The sequence below is a fragment of the Mixophyes fleayi genome, chromosome 5 (genome assembly GCF_038048845.1).
Source record: "Mixophyes fleayi isolate aMixFle1 chromosome 5, aMixFle1.hap1, whole genome shotgun sequence".
Taxonomy (NCBI): Eukaryota; Metazoa; Chordata; class Amphibia; order Anura; family Limnodynastidae; genus Mixophyes; species Mixophyes fleayi.
The window spans coordinates 4,701,942-4,722,249 of NC_134406.1; the positions used below are offsets into that span (position 1 = coordinate 4,701,942).

The following is a 20,308-nucleotide window of genomic DNA, read 5'->3' on the forward strand; positions in this document are numbered from 1 at the left end:
AACGTAAAAAAGATTGTGCTGTCAGAAGTCAGAGTGAGGGGTCAGAAGCTCCAGGGTGGGGAGTAGGCAGAACCTTTATGTAGAATGTTTACAACCACAGATACATTGTTTCTGTGCCATCAATAGATAGGTAAGTTATAAAAACAAACTCTAGTAAACAGGGCAGCCAATCAGATTAGCGTCTCACCATTTCCTGATTACTGGGATAATTGTATTCTACTCTGCAGTGATTAAATATTAACTTTGACAGAATGTCACTCTTCCACTTTACCGTACCTGGTCAGAGACAAGTCTGAGCGTCTGATATCGCTCACTCTCCTGACACTCTGCAATCCTCGGGTATTTGTGACATATTATTAGGAATACAGGAGACTGAACATGAAACTTCCGCTGCTGATCTTCAGTCTGCTCCTTTATGGTAAGTCCTTATTTCTCCAGTAGAGATGAGCAAGTTTTTCAATTTTTTTTAATCTTATCATAATTTTTACCATAGATAAGAAAATGTCTTTATATATGGTCTACATTATATTGAGGAAGAAAAAAAGCAAATATGATAATATTAAATCAACCCATGAAATAAACTCCTTAATTTATTGCAAGACTTGTAAACATTGTAGGTTATATGTGTACTTTATCAGAGGTTTGCTCCATATATGTGAGCATTTATAATTTTGTGTGCACAATTTTTCAGTGTCTTACCTTCATGCATTACATTTATTTAGACGTCACTGATGTAAGAACATTACTTATTAACACTAGGGGGCGTTGTGAAAGAGTAGCTCTCCCTCCTGCAGAATAACCCCTGTGATGATGTCATCAGGGGTTACTGCTAACCCCATATGGGATATCTACTTTGTAATTAGGATGGGATAAGATGGACGTGCAGAGGTATTTCCATAGGTTGGGCCCTGAAATGCACTTAAGAGTTTTAAGATATTTTCTGTTGTGCATTTACAATATATTTTGAACAGATTTGATGCAGTAAACACAATCAACATTATTTGACACATTGTTTATTGTTATGTTTAAAAACATGCAGGTTCAATGATTTAGCCATGTAAAGAAAACACACAAACTGTACAAATGTGTATGGACCATAAAGACAGAGATGTAAAAGTTATTATTTTATTATTATCTTTAATTTATAATGCGCCATAAAGGGTCCTCAGCGCCGTACATGACATATACAGCAAACAGTGACCCATGACACAACATGATACATAAAGAACAAAATTTGAAGAACAAAAATATATAAATATATACACACACAGGTAACATGGTAACATGGTAATGCAATTCAAATTATTTCTGGGACAATGAGTGAAAGTGATTGTAGAAATCAGCGAGAAGTAGGCCGAAGCTTAAGAAAACAGGGCTAGGGAAGCAGGCCAAGAGGTACAGAGGGTGATGGAATAGTAGAAGGAGCACACAAGGAAAGAGGGCCCTGCTCCTGAGAGCTTACATCCTAAAGGAAAGGGGGAGACACAAATAGGGTGGTACTAACTGGGGGAGAGAGCCTGGACAAGGGAGTTAGGAGGAGGACTGATAGACTTGAATAAAGAAATGAGTCTTGAGGGCACGCTTGAAGCCTTTGAGAGTAGATGCTAACCTGATGGAACGTGGAAGATCGTTCCACAGCTGGGGAGCAACCCGGGCAAAGTCCTGGAGACGGGAGTGAGAAGAGGTGATCGGTGAAGTAGTGAGGCTGCGGTCACAGGCAGAACAAGGGAGCTGCTAGGAGAGTAAGTGGAGATGAGATTGGAGATATAGTGAGGGGAGGATTGATTAAGAGCTTTAAAGGTTAGGGTGAGGAGTTTAAATTTATTTCTGTAGGCCATGGGGAGCCAATGTAATGACTGTTGGGGACAGCAAAGATATAGTGGCGGGAGATAAAAATGAGGTGGGCAGCAGCATTGAGGATAAACTTAAGAGGGTCAAGGTGAGAATCAGGTAGGCCAGAGAGAAGGAGGTTGCAATAGTCAAGACGAGTGCTTACAAGTTAGTGAACAAGGGTTTTCGTGGCATGCGTGGTGCGAAAGGGGCTTATCTTGGATATATTCCGAAGGTGGAAGAAGCAGGATTTTGAGAGGGACAGAATGTGAGGTTTGAAGGAAAGGGAGGAATCAAGGATGACCCCAAGGCATCGGACTTGAGGGACAGAAACGAGGGTAGTGTTATTAACAGAAATAGAGAGGGGGGAGGTGGGAGAGTCCTGGCAGGGGGGATAACGATAAGTTCAGTTTTGGAAATATTGAGTTTAAGGAAGCGTTGAGACATCCAAGATGAGCTGGCTGAAAGACAGCAGGAGACATGAGAAAAAAGCAAAGGGAGAGATCGGTATGAAAGATAAATTTGGGTATCATCAGCATAGAGGTGGTACTGGAGGCCAAACTAGCGGATGAGGACACCAAGGGAGGAGGTGTAGAGGGAGAAAAGCAGGGGGCCAAGAACAGAACCTTTGGGAACGCCAACAGGTAAAAGAAAGGGGGGGTGTAGAGTCATGTGTAGAGACTGAGAAGGAGCGGTTGGAGAGGTAAGAGGAAAATCAGAAGAGGACGGTGTTACAGAGGCCTATAGATTTGAGAGCTTGCAAAAGGATTGCGTGGGCAATAATATCGAAGGCAGCAGAGAGGTCAAGTTGGATAAGAAGGGAGTAGTGTGTTTTGGGTTTAGCGAAGAGAAGGTCATTAGTGACCTTAATTAGTGCAGTTTCGGTGGAGTGAAGGGGGCGAAAACTGGATTGGAGCGGGTTCAAGGAGTTTGGAGGCAAAAGGAAGAAGGGAAATAGGGCGGTGATTAGAGAAAGAGATAGGATCAAGGGATGGTTTCTTGAGTACGGTCGAGACAAGAGCAAAATGGAAAATGTGAATTAATGAGGTCGGAAGACAGTACCGAGGTGTAAAAAAAACAGACCAAGGCAGTGTACACTGCGGTGGGAGGGAGAGTGGGTCCATTGAGAGAGACCAAGGGAGGAGGAGAGGGAAAGAAGTTTGGAAGCAGCAGAGTCTGATGCATTGTCTATAGGGATATTAAAGTCCCCCAAGATGAGGGAGGGAAGGTCAGAGGAGAGAAAGTGAGGGAGCCAGGTGGCAAAGTGATGAAGCAATTGAGAGACAGAACCAGGAGGACGGTGGATAACAGCAACACGACGATGGACTGGGTGGAATAGGCGTATAGAGTGTACCTCAAAGGAGGAAAAGAGAGAGACAGTTCAGGGGGAGGAACCCGAAAAGAGCAGCAGGGGGAACGAAGTATGTCAACGCCACCACCTTGCCGATCCCAGGTCTGGGTGTGTTGGAGAAGGACAAGCCCCTGGAAGAGAGAGCAGCAGGAGAGGTAGTGTCCTCAGGGGATAGCCAGGTTTCAGTGATGGCAAGCAGGTTGAAGGATCTAGAGATAAACAAATCATGGATAGAGGTCAATTTGTTACAGACTGACCAGGCATTCCAGAGACCACAGGGTGGAGGAAGAGAGGGTAAAGGAGAGATGTTGATGAGATTGTTGGGGTTGCTCGACTGCAAGGGTTAAAATGATATGGAGCGAGGGGCGTGACAGGGAGAGAGGGTTGGAATTGGACGAGAAGCAGAAATACGAGGGGACTTGTCAGCAGACAGGAGACGGGGGCAGGGGAGCAAGAGGTGGGGGAGGAGTGGAGGTGGGGCAGATAAGGGGGTATATAAATGGGTGAGGGAGAAGGAAGGAGTGATGTGAGGGAATAGATTTCCTGGGGGGAAAGAGAGGGAAGTGGTAGGTAGGAACAGACTGACGCTGAGAGAAGAGCAGCGAAGGGGACAAGAGAGTCTGAGCATAACGGTGGGAGTGAGAGCTGGTTATCAGAGGAGGTGAAACGCAGTTCAGAGGTAGATCTAAGAGGGCAAGATGGGAGATGATGAGAGAATGGATAAGAGTTTTGGTAAGAAAAGGGCGTATATTTTAAAAGTGGAAGCAACAGGTTTGGGAGAGAGTCTGAATGGGAAGAATAAAGCAGAGGGCAGAGTCAAGTGTGACACCAAGACAGCGGGTTTGGGAGACTGAGGAGATTGTGGTGTTATTGTGGGTGAAGGTGATTTGAGGCCTTGTGGGACCCCAGCAGAATGAAGGGGAGGATGCGCCACAGAGACATTAAAGGCATGGTTCAATAAGTAGGAAGGGAACCGGGAAAGAACTGTGTCAAGAAGGCAAATAGAGTGATGGGTTTGCAGGAGAAGAGGAGCAGAGAGGTCATGGACAGACCCCTAGACCTTGCAAGTAGTAAGTAAGTAAGTGGATTATTGGTCACTTTTGTGAGTGCAATCTCAGTGGAAGGTTGGGGATGGAAGCCCAATTGCAGAGAGTTGAGAAGGGAGTGAGAGGTGAGAGAGTGAGATAGGCTGTATAAGTAGTTTGAAAACAAAGGGGAGAATAGAAATGGGGAGGTAGCTGGAGAGAGGAGCTGGGTCAAAAGATGGTTTATGTAGGATTGTTGAGATGAGCGCATGTTTGCAGGAAGTTGTAGAGGTGAGCTAGAGGTGTGCATGCAGAGGGGGAGAGGGAGCAGAGAATTTAGGAAGGAGTAGGATCAAGGGCGCAGGTTGTAGGATGAGATGATGTAAAACTATTTCCTCGGTTACTGAAGACAATAACCTGAGGGTGCTGAGGGTGGATGTGGGAATGTTGGAGAAGGTGGGTGGGGTGTGTGGGATCTGGTTTTTTTAGGTGACAAAATATCTTCTTGCATGGTGTTGATTTTGCCTTTGAAGCAGGTGGCAAAATCATGGGCATTAAGGGAGGAAGGGAGAGGTGGTGCAGGTGGGCAGAGAAGTGAGTGGCAAGTGGCAAAGAGGCGTTGGGGGTTAGTAGACTGGAGGATATTACAGAAGTAAAATATTTTCTCTTGGCAAGGGAAAGGGCAGTGTTGTAAGATGAAAGGGTGAATTAATTCCCAGTTTTATGAACTGATGACATTGACACTAATTAAGTTTATATTTTTAATAGTTGTTGTTATTTCTTGTGCATTTTTCAATGATTTATACTTTATAGTTTTTAAATCCTATTTTTTTAAACACTAATTCTGTTGCCTATGCATGCTTTACACATTAATGGTTCAATGGAATTAGTTTATAATAATGCTTTATATATAAAATATAATATCAGACTTAGAATATAGGAACAAGCTCCAATAGCATCCATAGGTTGTATCTGGGGAACTGAGAGGATGTAAATCTGAAAATCAATTTAATTATGAATCCTGGATTCTGCGGCAGGAATTATTTCTCAGCTTCTCAACCTCGGTGCAGATTATTTATTATTATTATTACCATTTATTTATATAGCGCCATTTATTCCGCAGCACTGTACTGAGAACTCATTCACATCAGTCCCTGCGGGGAGAACATACAAACACCGCTGTGAGGCAGAAGTGCTAACCACTGAGCCACTGTGCTGCCCAGATTCTACCACTGATATAGCACCATTTTACTGCAAACTCAGCGAGAACCAACATCATCAACAAAAAATGAGTGGACGACATCAATAACCAAGTTTAAATCTTGTTTATGCTTTAATGAAAATTAACACTTAAACTATGTTCATTGTTTTGTTTCTCAGCTTGTACACACATATTTGCCCAATCTACAACACTACCAATGTCTGAGTCTACATCACCTACTGAATCTACAGCGAGAGCTACTAAGCCAGAAACATCAACAACAGAGTCTGCAACATTGACAATTGCACCAACATCAACAGTAACAGAACTTCTAACAACATTTATGACAGAATTTGCAACATCTACAACATCTGAGTCAACAACATCATTTATCGAGTTAACAACAGATGAGACATCACCAACAACTGATCATACAACAGTATCAGTAGCAGCAGTAACACAATCATCTATAACTTCAGCAGCGGAGCCAACAACCCAGTTTACAACAACAGCAACATCTGAATTTGCAATATCTACAACACCTGAATCCACAATTGAACTTTCAACATTAGCAACAAGTGAACCATTGATATCAATAGCCCAATTTACATCAACAGCTGAGTCTATAATGTCTATACCACATGAGACAACAACAACAACTGACTCAACGGCATCAACAGCTGAACCAATTACATCAACACGTGAGTCAACAATATTTATAACACATGAGGCAATAACAGCAACAACTGACTCAACAGAAGCAACAACATCTGAACCATTAACACCAACAATAATTGGGTCTACATCACCTGTGTCTATAACAATAACAATAACTGAGCCAACAACTTCAACAACATCTAAATCTACAGCACAAATTCTTGTAACAGCTGAACCAACTTTGACACCAGAGTCTTCAACTTCAAATGAGATAAAAACATTAACAACTGCAACACCAGCAACTGCCACCGTTCCAATATCAACTGGAATAACAGCTGAGCCAAAATCAACAACAACTGACTCTAAACCTTCAACAACAAGTGACTCTAAACCTTCAACAACAACTGACTCTATACCTTCAACAACAAGTGACTCTAAACCTTCAACAACAACTGACTCTAAACCTTCAACAACAAGTGACTCTATACCTTCAACAACAAGTGACTCTATACCTTCAACAACAAGTGACTCTATACCTTCAACAACAAGTGACTCTAAACCTTCAACAACAACTGACTCTAAACCTTCAACAACTGACTCTAAACCTTCAACAACAAGTGACTCTATACCTTCAACAACAAGTGACTCTAAACCTTCAACAACAACTGACTCTAAACCTTCAACAACAACTGACTCTAAACCTTCAACAACAACTGACTCTAAAACTTCAACAACAACTGACTCTAAACCTTCAACAACAAGTGACTCTATACCTTCAACAAGTGACTCTAAACCTTCAGCAACAACTGACTCTAAACCTTCAACAACAACTGACTCTATACCTTCAACAACAAGTGACTCTACAATATCAACAATTCAGCCTACAACATTAACAACAGCAGACTTTACAGGGTCACCCATGGAATCTAGTACATCAACAACTAAACCAACAGCACATGAGTCAACCACATCACAAACAACCGAACGAACAACAGCAACAGCGTCTACAACAACAACAATTTGGACCACATTGTCATCTCTTCCACCTTTAGCAACTGAGACCACAACTGGTTCTACGATAATAAATGGGTCCACAACATCTTCTGCATCAACAACAACTACTAAGCCAACAGTATCTCCTTGGACTAACACAGCTCTAGCAACAAGTAGTACTGGTGGCATCAGTTACTCCACAGTTCCAGTATGGAATACAACAAGTGAGTAGTGTTTGAACCTACCCATTTATATTCAGTATAAGTTAAGTATTGTTTGTTACCTTTGTGTACAGCAGTGTGTTCTCTACTGTTTTATGAAGGGCCAGTTACAGGCAACACTTACCCATTCAGTGACTCAGGATGAAAGGGGAGAGTACAGTAGTTGGAGGGATAAAGATTTGCCTAGCAGTATAAATAGTACATGTGGTAGTTAGAGCTTACATTCTAAATTCCCTCCTAACACACACACACACACGCTAAGAACATACAAGCTCTTCACAGATAGGGCATTGGTTGGAATTGCATCCATGACCCCAGTACTGTGAGGTAGCAATGCTAACCACTAGGAGGTGTAGAGTCTCCACTCTCTATGTAAAATATAAAGAAAGCCCTCAGAAATGCAATATAGACATAAGGGGCCACATTTAGAGTTGGGCGTGTGTCTGCCTTTTTTATGTAACGCACACATTTTCATGCTGCGCCTGCATACAAAAAAAGCCATGATTATATATCTGGACGTAGAATTTTTCTTTTATTAACATGTGTCGCTTTGTGCCTGGAGAGGCAGAAGGAGGGTGAGCTGGAGCACACAAGCAAAAGCCGGCATTGGTAAGATGGAGTTCATGTAATTGCAACGCACATATCCCCAGTCAGGAGTTGCATCTACTACGTGTGCTCAAGGACTGGTACAATAATATGCAATGATGATGATCATTATCAGCATGATCTAACTGGCTCTGATTGACTGATGACGTATGGACCCCTCCAGCTGATGGTACTTAATACATTAGCATTGCACCTATATTATATTAAGTCGCAGATATTTTTATGCATTACTTAACTGACAGTTACATTTGGACTAAATAGAAGACTAATAGAAGTTTCCCATTGGATTTATAAAGCGGTAAATGACAGCTGTGGAGGTGTTTGCATTTAATTACATTTGATATTGAAAATGTTTGAAAAGTATCATACAATATTCTGTCTATTGTATGTGACACTGCATTGTAATGGTAACTTGTCTGCAATATTCTTATACTCAGCGATGGACCCCAGTGACTGGTGGCCACACAATGGTCAATAACTGCGGTCAGCAGAGGAAGCACCAACTCTATAGATAAATGCTCCTCATTTAGCAGTAGTAGTAGTGGTCAAAAGTCTGCAGGAGGTTGGTAACTGTGGCCCAGGCTAAGTGTGGGGCCTCTGAATACAGTAGCAAGTATGTATCAGAAATACAAGTTACTGCCAATGATTTGTCATATAGCAGAAACTGGTTATTAATAGCTATGGTCAGGATCACAGAAAGTCAAAGATGTACTAGCAGGCACAGACAAGGTTAAAGCAACAGGTTCGGTAGACATGGAAGCTGAGGAAGCAACAGTAATCACAGAGACAAAGCCAAAGATTCAGTAAACGTATAATTAGACAGGAGAATGTGAGGAACGTTACATACTGGTGCAGAACAATTCTCCCAGAATCTGTACCTATGCTGGACTTAATATTATAACATGACCTTCCATGGGCAGCACCTCCAATACCAGGGAAATAAAAACTGCAACATACAATAGTCATACATGTAAGAAAGATGTCACGTTACTCCCATGATTAATTTGACACATATGTAGCCCCTTTCTCAGAAGTATGTGTGCTGTAGGTACTGTCCACGTGCACCTATCTCGCACACCGGGTTTCTCTAGACTAGCTCAGTCTCTCTTTATCCCTTGGGAAGGATGAGAGTCTCTTGCATACAGAAGGTTGAAAATCCAGGGTACAGTGCTGTTCACATCCCAGTTGTTGGAATAATGACACCTGATCATCTCACGATAAATTAATATAAGTTTTACACTCTTTTACTTCTCTCCTTCTCTTGGTTTCAGACAAGTGAACAAATGAAGTCTATTTCCTTTAATCCATCTGTATATTAGCTTTGTGGTTGCATTAATAATCGGTTTAACAGGAAACACACTCAGTTCCTCTCTAGCAGCCCAGGATCTCTCCATCTGTAACTCTCCTGAGCTTTCCACAGCTCCACAGTGGAATATCTAGAATCTCTCTAAGGGATCCTATCTCCTTCTCTCTCTTGAATGTTTGAGAAGTGGACTTGAAAGGCACTTGGCAGACAAATAGGCTCCTGACAGCAAATAATGAAGCAGTGAAGATCTGCATTAATTGCAGTCCGTAAATGAGCCTTACTGTGTTTGAATTCATATATTGCTACAGAGGATCTGTTACCTAGAAGACTGCAAATTAACGTCTGCTGAAGATTTAGGCTTGTAGGCACTGTATGGAACTGTATTTCTAGTGTAAGATTTATAACCTATAAAGATATATAGATAAACAGTGGGTGAACTTGTTTTAATGCACATTAGTCTGATAATATTACATACTGTCTCTTTTATTTCACAGGTACTGTTGTACTCAAAATGCAGAGTTCAGTTCCCATAGACACGGATATAATGAATTTATTCATACAGCAGGTAACGTGTTTTATTACTCATTATAAACTTGGCTTCTTGGGATGTTACCCACTCACAGTAAGGACAATGTGCACTCTCCATGAATAGGATGTGTTTGCATTTCTTTTACCTAAAAGAACTTCACTGTAAAACATATGAGCATTAAAATAAACTAATCTGGACAGAGGCGGCTTTTATCTGTAATCTGGATACATTTACTAATTGCATCCGTTTACCGTGAAGGTTAAATAGTAGCCGCCCCATAAGTAGAGAGGAAGCTCTGTATGTTAGTAAGGTTTAAGATTAGTGTTGTCATTACTTTATTTTTGTTGCTCATTTATTTACTGCAGTTACAGTAATTACCATGTGCACCGCTAACCCCTACCCTCGCTAAACTCAGATATAGATAGGAACATAGAATTGTTTGTGGAACATTTATAAGGCTGTCTAACTGTAAGAGACAGATACTGGTTAACCAGAGAACAAGTGTCTCTCTATGTTGTATGTTTCAATGTAAATTGGTTTTTGATGGGCTTAGGGCCGCAAGCAAAAAATGTGGGATCAGCAAGATATAAATAGGTCAACTCCGTGAGAGAATAAATTGGTAGATTAAATTCACGTATTATATTTATATAACAATCTCCACACCTATACCATTTATTATCTTGTGACGTATTAGATATACCATTAATATACTTTATAGATAGATCTTGTCTTTAAGGGTAAATGCTTTGCTATAAATAAAGATTATAAAGGTGTTTTATTAAGTATAGTGTATAATAGAGGTCATAGCAGCCAACTTTTCAAAATGATTGGGAGTGCTCACTTATACCAGGGGTGCTCATTATTAAAGGGGGTACCCACTAATACTGGGGGTGCTCACTACTAATGGGGGTACACACTATTACTAGGGATGCTCACTATTAAAGGGGATCCTCACTATTAATGAGGGTGCACACTAATACTGGGGATGCTCTCTGTTAAAGGGGTGCTCACTATTAATAGGAATGCTCACAATTAATGAGAGTGCACACTAATACTGGGGGTGCTCACAATTAATGGGAGTGCACATTAATACTGGGGGTGCTTACTATTAATGGGGGTGCTCACTAATACTCTGGGTGCTTACTATTAAAAAGGGTTCCCACTATTAATTGGGGTGCTCACATATACTGAGGATGCTCACTAATACTGGGGGTGCTCACAATTAATGGGAGTGCACATTAATACTGGGGGTGCTCACTATTAATGGGGGTGCTCACTATTAATGGGGGTGCTCACTATTAATGGGAGTGAACATTAATACTGGGGGTGCTCACAATTAATGGGAGTGCTCACTAATACTAGGGGTGCTTAAGAACAAGGCGCTGGTTCTTATGATACAGAAATCAAGAGTAATATCTAATAATATTCTGTATTTTTATAGCTCTTACTACTTTTGTCTCAATAATATTTTTTACTTGTTACACTAATAATGTATAGTGATCAATCTGATCTAGATTTTGTTTGATCTGTATTAGTTCATAAAAGTTATAACACATTTCAACAAATCTGTCAAATAAATGTTGGGCTCGTAATCTTCTTGTGTGGTACAATTGGTTGGGTATGAAAGTCGACAGTAAATATGTCTACAGTTATAAGGTCGACAGTCACAATGTCTACATGTTCAAACAGTCGTAACAGTGAAAATATTGACATGTAAAATGTCTATGTTGACATAAATCACTAGAATTAAAATGACAATACATGAAAAAAAAAGAAAATTGGCAAGAAATATTAAAAAATAAAAAACAGCGCCCAGGGATAAGGAAAAGCCCTGGGATTATCTCCATGGGGCTGGGTAAACCTAGGGAGACGGTCCGCAATTGTTTTCGCAGACCCGGTCTCCTTAGGGGATTCAGACCGTTGTTGACCAGCCTGAGGGTGGTTTGGTATTATGGCAGGGGGACACCAGACTGGCAAATCCAAGTGCTGGTAATAGTAAAATCGGGGAGCTAGCATCAGCCTAGGCTGGCAGCACTAGGGTTGGTTAAGCTGTTTGAGGGGCGGGGAGGGCATGCCGTTTTTTTATTTTTGCACTTCTTACCTTTTTTTTTTTCTCTTCATGTATTGCCGTTTTAAATCTAGTGATTTATGTTGACGTTTCGACTGTCATCATTATAACCCTGTAAACATATAATTAATTACATGTAATTAATAAATACATAATTGCATGTCAACATTTAAACTGTGTCTAGCTTCTGAACATGTATGCATTGTGACTGTCGACCTTATAACTGTAGACATTTTGGTGTAGACATTTTCACTGTCAACTTGTGAACTACATCTCAAAAATATACTTTCCTCGAGATCAGGGTCACAATGATAGGCCTGATAGTGTTGTTTTCTTAAATATTCAACTGCTGTCAAGCAGCGCTTCTGATCAATGATAGTGGTATATGAAGACAGAATATCACAGTTCACCAATATATACTGAGGTGCCCAAGATATCTGCTCCCATAAATCAATTATATCACCACAATTTAAAAAACAAAATCTAAATTTTTAGAAAATTTGGAGGTAAACAAATTAGTTCCGAAAAATAATTGCCCTCCCAGGAGGATTGATTAGGGAATTTTTGGTCTTCTTATATATATATATAAAAAATAAAAATCATTCCTTAGTAATAACGAAATTCAACAAATTGTTGACTATACTCTGTTGTAGGATAATTTTTCATTTTTAAATAATAATTAGTGTCACTTAATAATCACTTGGTCACCTGGGGTCTGATTCATAAAGGCACGCACGTGAAACGGGTATGCGCGCGTCCGTATTCAACAAGGAGCGGATGTAAAGATACGTCTGGTGATGAATACAGGTCTAGGTCCGCTCTGCTCTAACAGACAATACACTGCAGGATACGTCCAATATATATGTGGGATATAAAGTCACAAAAGAACGTAGAAAACAAAAAAACATTTATTAGCATGTAATTAATGTCTACTGTACAAAAAACACATTTTTGCTCCTGATTACAAACACATGTTGTAACATGATTACACAACTGTCATCACTACTCTCCCAGAATGACTCCTGAATTCCGGCTATGTCTCCCTGACTCCCGGGCGAGCAGACATTTCTCCCGCATCCCATCCCTGACGGGCCTCAATGACGCAATTCAAGGCGAATCACATCATTTTATCCCCACCCCCCACGACAAAATACCAATTTTGTCACAGGGTGGGGGCAAATGACTCGATTCCCAATGCTCCGCCCCTTCCACCCTCCCACCACAACCCTCTTCCAGGATCTTCCAAATTGGACAACATAAAGTAGACAAGTATGGACTAAACCTGTACCTGGTGCAAGTGATATGACTGAAAAACTCGGATCTTAGAGAAGCTCTGAGCTTGCTGCGTGCGCTCGATTTGGTACTGTCCTACTATACATTGACCACAGGCAAACGCCCATTTCCCTCCCCATTCCCTCCTTGAATTCCTAGGCTGTCGTAGGTGTCCTTTGAGTGCAAAGGACACGTACGACAGCCTTGGATTTAAAATGAATCAGGCCCTTGATCTCTTGGGCGTTTACTGTCTTCCCTACCCCAGATTTTGACATTTCTATTGAAACTTGAACCACGCATGGATTCCTTTAATCAAAGATCTGTCAAAATAATTTAAAGCACTGTGGGGTCACGTAGAGCCACATGTGACTATAGTTGACCACTGAGAGCGATAATTATTTTGATTAATTTTATTTTAAATGGTACATTCTGAAGCATGACGCCCACTGATACCCTTAGCCAGCATGTTATAAGGACATTTCCTTGTGGGCCAGAAATCCCCAAAATATTCGCACAGAGCATTTGCATGAGGTTTTCCCTAAACAGGAAAGTGGGCGTGTACCTAGGTAAGTACCAGGTGAACACATAGGTGCACTGGGACATACTGGCGTGTGCTGTTGGTTCATGTGCTTTGTGATTGGCCAGTGCCCTTTGTTGTTTTGTACACGTAGAGCTCACACAGTCGGACATGACTGGTCTTTAATCTAGGCTGGGGTGGGGGTGGTACCAGTTCTAGACTCCTCTATGAAATAGACTTAGGCTTTCTCTTATACATACCAAACCTCAGAGGTGATATTTCTGATCTAGACGCACGACTAATGTGTTTATTTGTTCTTTTTATTTCGACAGACATGTTCAGTACTCAACGCGACGCTGCACAGCAGAGATTTCACACTGACATATGGAGAAAGCAGGACGTCAGTGCAATGTGCGTCAGTTCTTGGGATCAGCTCGTAGTCTGGACTTGTAAACCTTTCAGCGGCTTCAGGTGATCTCTAGTCAATATGGCATATCAATACAAGATCCTACAATGCCTGGAATCTGATTAGCATCAATAATGTCTAAGCATCAGGTTCTATGGAATAATTCTACAGTTATCTATCTCCAGAATGGTAGCACGGTGGTTAGCATTGCTGTCTCACAGCGCTGGGGTCACGGGTTCAATTCCAAACAGGCCATAACTGTGTGGAGTTCTATATTCTCCCTTTCTCCCTGTGTGACTGTTTCCTCCCACAGTTCAAGAACACATTGGTAGGTTAATATATGATTAAATTAACCCTAGTTTGTATGTGTCCATGTGATAGAGAATATAGACTGTAAGCTCTACTGGAGCAGGCACTGATTTAACTGATTAAATATTCTCTGTAATATCTCGCTGTGTAATATGTAGGCACTATATACAGTAAATAACTGTTGGCAAATAAATAATATAAAATACAAGATGCTTTCTAGACTCAAGTTATCTACATACAGACAGTGGTCAAAGTGGCGGTATGGAAATATAATATGTTATATGTGCTTAGATCAGGGGTCCTCAAACTGCGGCCTGCTGAGGACATTTATGGCCCGCTGGCATGGCTGGATTAAGGGGGGGCACAGGGGGCACGTGCCCTGGGCCCCTCTCTCTCCAAGGGCCCCCCGCCGCCCGCATCATCTCACCTGTCAGCAGCGCCAGATTTTTTTTTCAAATACACTCGGCGTGTGTTGCCGGCAGTCGGCGCAAGGGGGAGGGAGGGGTAACCTGCAGCACCGCCAAGAGGCAGTCTCAGGCATTTTTTCCCCCAAGTACACGCAGCGCGCACGTCAGCGCTTGGTGCGAGTGTACTACGCGGGAGGATGGGCGCGGAGTCTGCCTAAGTAATGAATGAATGAATGTGCAGCGCGCCCTAGTCTCTCCTTGCTTCCTTTTCAAAGTGGGGACTGTGCAGTCTATTGATACAGTGCACAGCCCCTACCTCACGTCTGATGGCCACTCCTGTTCAACCTCCGCTGTGGAGCCCACTTCTTCTGACCTGTGGCTGCGCCCTGCCGTCCTGTACAACAGCTAGGACTCTTAAGGTGAGTCATTTTCAAGAAATACAGGGACACACATACACTGATATATACATTAGGCGCACACACACTGGGCACACTTACACTGGGCACACATATACTGGTACACATATACTGGTACATACACTGGGACTGGCATCCTGGGCACGCATACACTTGTACAGACACACTGGGCACACTTACACTGGTACACACACTGGGCACACATACACAGGTACAGACACTTGGCACGCATACACTTGTACAGACACACTGGGCACACTTACACTGGTACACACACTGGGCACACATACACTGGTACACACACTAGGCACGCATACACTTGTACAGACACACTGGGCACACTTACACTGGTACACACACTGGGCACACATACACAGGTACAGACACTTGGCACACTGACACTGGGCACAGATACACAGGTATGGACACTTGGCAAGCTGACACTGGGCACAGATACACTGGTACACACACTAGGCACACATACAAAGGGACAGACACTTGGCACGCTGACACTGGGCACAGATACACTGGTACACACACTAGGCACACATACACTGGTACAGACACCCTGGGCACACATACACTGGAACCAGACATTGACCATCTCATTAGCCAAAAGCAGGTCCATAGTTGGCAGATGGCAGAGGAGGAGGAGAGATGGCAGAGGAAGGGGACAGAGGGCAGAGGAGGAGAGCAGAGGATGGTGACAGATGGCAGAGGAGGAGGAGAGATGGCAGAGGAGGGGGACAGATGGCAGAGGAGGGGGACAGATGGCAGAGGATGGGGACAGAGAGCAGAGGAGGGGGACAGAGAGCAGAGGATGGTGACAGCGGGGCAGAGGATGGTGACAGCGGGGCAGAGGAGGGGGGCAGATGGCAGAGGAGGGGGACAGAGAGCAGAGGATGGTGACAGCGGGGCAGAGGAGGGGGACAGATGGCAGAGGAGGGGGACAGAGAGCAGAGGATGGTGACAGCGGGGCAGAGGATGGTGACAGCGGGGCAGAGGAGGGGGACAGATGGCAGAGGAGGGGGACAGAGAGCAGAGGATGGTGACAGCGGGGCAGAGGAGGGGGACAGATGGCAGAGGAGGGGGACAGAGAGCAGAGGATGGTGACAGAGAGCAAAGGATGGTGACAGCGGGGCAGAGGAGGGGGACAGATGGCAGAGGAGGGGGACAGAGAGCAGAGGATGGGGACAGAGAGCAAAGGATGGTGACAGCGGGGCAGAGGAGGGGGACAGATGGCAGAGGAGGGGGACAGAGAGCAGAGGATGGTGACAGCGGAGCAGAGGATGGTGACAGCGGGGCAGAGGAGGGGGACAGAGAGCAAAGGATGGTGACAGCAGGGCAGAGGAGGGGGACAGAGAGCAGAGGAGGGGGACAGAAAGCAGAGGAGGGGGACAGAGGGCAGAGGAGGGGGACAGAGGGCAGAGGAGGGGGACAGAGAGCAGAGGAGGGGGACAGAGGGCAGAGGAGGGGGACAGAGAGCAGAGGAGGGGGACAGATGGCAGAGGAGGGGGACAGAGAGCAGAGGAGGGGGACAGAGAGCAGAGGATGGTGACAGCGGGGCAGAGGAGGGGGATAGAGAGCAGAGGAGGGGGACAGAGAGCAGAGGATGGTGACAGCGGGGCAGAGGAGGGGGACAGAGAGCAGAGGAGGGGGACAGAAAGCAGAGGAGGGGGACAGAGGGCAGAGGAGGGGGACAGAGAGCAGAGGAGGGGGACAGAGAGCAGAGGAGGGAGACAGCGGAGCAGAGGATGGTGACAGCGGGGCAGAGGAGGGGGATAGAGAGCAGAGGAGGGGGACAGAGAGCAGAGGATGGTGACAGCGGGGCAGAGGATGGGGACAGAGAGCAAAGGATGGTGACAGCGGGGCAGAGGAGGGGGATAGAGAGCAGAGGATGGTGACAGCAGGGCAGAGGAGGGGGACAGAGAGCAAAGGATGGTGACAGCGGGGCAGAGGAGGGGGATAGAGAGCAGAGGATGGTGACAGCAGGGCAGAGGAGGGGGACAGAGAGCAGAGGATGGTGACAGCAGGGCAGAGGAGGGGGACAGAGAGCAGAGGAGGGGGACAGAAAGCAGAGGAGGGGGACAGAGGGCAGAGGAGGGGGACAGAGAGCAGAGGATGGTGACAGCGGGGCAGAGGAGGGGGATAGAGAGCAGAGGATGGTGAAAGCAGGGCAGAGGAGGGGGACAGAGAGCAGAGGATGGTGACAGCAGGGCAGAGGAGGGGGACAGAGAGCAGAGGAGGGGGACAGAAAGCAGAGGAGGGGGACAGAGGGCAGAGGAGGGGGACAGAGAGCAGAGGATGGGGACAGAGAGCAAAGGATGGTGACAGCGGAGCAGAGGATGGTGACAGCGGGGCAGAGGAGGGGGATAGAGAGCAGAGGAGGGGGACAGAGGGCAGAGGAGGGGGACAGAGAGCAGAGGAGGGGGACAGAGGGCAGAGGAGGGGGATAGAGAGCAGAGGAGGGGGACAGAGAGCAGAGGAGGGAGACAGCGGGGCAGAGGAGGGGGATAGAGAGCAGAGGAGGGGGACAGAGAGCAGAGGAGGGGGACAGAGAGCAGAGGAGGGAGACAGCGGGGCAGAGGATGGTGACAGCGGGGCAGAGGAGGGGGACAGAGAGCAGAGGAGGGGGACAGAGGGCAGAGGAGGGGGACAGAGAGCAGAGGAGGGGGACAGAGGGCAGAGGAGGGGGATAGAGAGCAGAGGAGGGGGACAGAGAGCAGAGGAGGGAGACAGCGGGGCAGAGGATGGGGACAGAGAGCAAAGGATGGTGACAGCGGAGCAGAGGATGGTGACAGCGGGGCAGAGGATGGTGACAGCGGCGCAGAGGAGGGGGATAGAGAGCAGAGGAGGGGGACAGAGAGCAGAGGAGGGAGACAGCGGAGCAGAGGATGGTGACAGCGGGGCAGAGGAGGGGGACAGAGAGCAGAGGAGGGGGACAGAGGGCAGAGGAGGGGGACAGAGAGCAGAGGAGGGGGACAGAGGGCAGAGGAGGGGGACAGAAAGCAGAGGAGGGGGACAGAGGGCAGAGGAGGGGGACAGAGAGCAGAGGAGGGAGACAGCGGGGCAGAGGATGGGGACAGAGAGCAAAGGATGGTGACAGCGGAGCAGAGGATGGTGACAGCGGGGCAGAGGATGGTGACAGCGGGGCAGAGGAGGGGGACAGAGAGCAGAGGAGGGGGACAGAGGGCAGAGGAGGGGGACAGAAAGCAGAGGAGGGGGACAGAGGGCAGAGGAGGGGGACAGAGAGCAGAGGAGGGAGACAGCGGGGCAGAGGATGGGGACAGAGAGCAAAGGATGGTGACAGCGGAGCAGAGGATGGTGACAGCGGGGCAGAGGATGGTGACAGCGGGGCAGAGGAGGGGGATAGAGAGCAGAGGAGGGGGACAGAGAGCAGAGGAGGGGGACAGCGGGGCAGAGGATGGGGACAGCAGGGCAGATGAGGGGACAGAGGGCAGAGGAGGGGGGCATAGGAGGGGGACAGCGAGCAGAGGATGGTGACAGCGTGACAGAGGAGGGGGACAGAGCGCAGAGGATGGTGACAGCGGGGCAGAGGATGGTGACAGCGGGGCAGAGGATGGGGACAGAGAGTAGAGGATGGGGACAGCGGGGCAGAGGAGGGGGACAGCGGGGCAGAGGAGGGGGACAGCGGAGCAGAGGAGCGGGACAGCGGGGCAGAGATGGGGGACAGGGGGCAGAGGAGGGGGACAGAGAGCAGAGGAGGGGGACAGCAGAGCAGAGGAGGGGGACACAGCGTGAGAGGGGCAGTGGAGGGGGACACAGTGTGAGAGGGCAGAGGAGAGGACATTGTGAGAGAGGGCAGAGGAGGGGGAACAGCGTGACAGAGCAGAGGAGGGGGGACAGCGTGAGAGGGGGCAGTGTGAGAGAGGGCAGTGTGTCTGGATGCAGAGGGGGCATTTTTGCATACAACTAAATAAGTATTTCTGTCCTGACCTATATACTTATTACAATTTTTTGACCCAACTACTTCTAAAACAGGACTGCTCAATAATTATTTTGGAGGGGTGCCTTGAAAAAATTTGGAGACTCTAAGGGTGCCGCGAACTGCAAAAGTTTGGGAACCACTGGTCCAAGGGATAAGGCGACCCCCAGAGGAGGGGTGAGGAACTGTGCTGGGGTGAGAAAGGGGATGTACATATTTATTTTCCTGTTATAAGCAGCTCAAGTATGGTGCTGGAGTGAAGCTGAGGTCAAATGAAAACTTGATGTTTCTACAGATGGTCTGGCGCCCAAAATATTGAGACATATGATCGCTCTGTACCCTAAGATACGACACCTGTGTCCCAACACTTTGAAGAGACATTGCTGAAAACCTGCACTGCCGGGACCCTCTGGTCATTTATACCCCCACCGGTGAGTTAGTCGAGGGAAGAGGACAGTGAAACAAATAAAAGGGAGGTGCTGAAAGTCCCAGGGGTTAAATTTTATATATTTGCAAACAGCTAAGGGACGTAGTGGCTGCCTTCACAAAGGAGCTCTGCGACTCCCAAAATTACTAATTCAAAATATTAAATAAATGGAAGGTGCCAAACTATATCCCAAACCTTGGGTATTACGAGTGATAATGGTTTAAAACAAAAATTATTTATTTAAAGTAACATACAGTGAGCTTTACAATTAAATGGTTGCAGCCTTTTATATATACAAGTGGCAAAATACTATATAAATATTGCTACTACAACAAATTGTGGATATGGTATAAAAAACATTATTTTTTTTCAGCATAAACATCAAAAATAGATCCATATATAGTACCCAAGCACTATTAACCCTAGTGTTGCCAGCCTACTGCTGGTTGCGCAAATATCAGGGAAAAAATTGCGTGGGGTCCCCCTGATTTTCACGCAACCAGCACTAGGCAAACTAGCCGGGGTGGGTGTCAGTTCACCCCCTGCCGTGTGTCCCCCTGCCTGCCCAGGCTGTCCAGCACTGGGCTGGATTCCCTAGGGAGTGGGGTCCACAAAAAAAACATGTGGGCTCCTCATCTAGGAACAACCAGCCCAGCGCTGAACAGACTGGGGTTGGTTTGTCATTATGGCAGGGGGACCCCTACCAAGTGTCCCTTGGGGACACGTGACAATCGGGGTGACCCCACAAATTATTTTTTTCAATTTTCGCGCAACCAGCAGTAGGTTGGCAGCACTAGGGTTAACAGTGCTTGAACGGGGGA

At 45.8% G+C, this 20,308-nt stretch overlaps 1 protein-coding gene across 2 annotated transcripts; it reads left to right on the top strand.

The window, feature by feature from the left end:
- The first annotated feature begins 218 nt into the window (after nucleotides 1-218).
- LOC142157603 (uncharacterized) lies at nucleotides 219-19,599 on the top strand. Of its 2 annotated transcripts, XM_075211206.1 has the most exons (5): nucleotides 219-418; nucleotides 5,587-7,281; nucleotides 9,685-9,755; nucleotides 13,909-14,047; nucleotides 19,356-19,599. In XM_075211206.1, the coding sequence occupies exons 1-4, from the start codon at nucleotides 379-381 to the stop codon at nucleotides 14,014-14,016; spliced, it is 1,914 nt and encodes a 637-aa protein (XP_075067307.1). In that variant the 5' UTR covers nucleotides 219-378; the 3' UTR covers nucleotides 14,017-14,047; nucleotides 19,356-19,599. The 2 variants fall into 2 exon arrangements, with proteins under 2 accessions (XP_075067307.1, XP_075067306.1); XM_075211205.1 differs by lacking the exon at nucleotides 19,356-19,599 and having other exon boundaries at nucleotides 220-418; nucleotides 13,909-14,499.
- Nucleotides 19,600-20,308: the final 709 nt, after the last annotated feature.

What these genes read in the sequence shown, in the direction of transcription:
- LOC142157603 (XM_075211206.1), top strand. Translation starts at nt 379, where the DNA reads ATGAAACTTCCGCTGCTGATCTTCAGTCTGCTCCTTTATG. An exon ending in CTTCAGTCTGCTCCTTTATG is followed by an intron (nt 419 to 5,586) that starts GTAAGTCCTTAT and finishes TTTGTTTCTCAG; the next exon opens with CTTGTACACACATATTTGCC. An exon ending in TCCAGTATGGAATACAACAA is followed by an intron (nt 7,282 to 9,684) that starts GTGAGTAGTGTT and finishes TTTATTTCACAG; the next exon opens with GTACTGTTGTACTCAAAATG.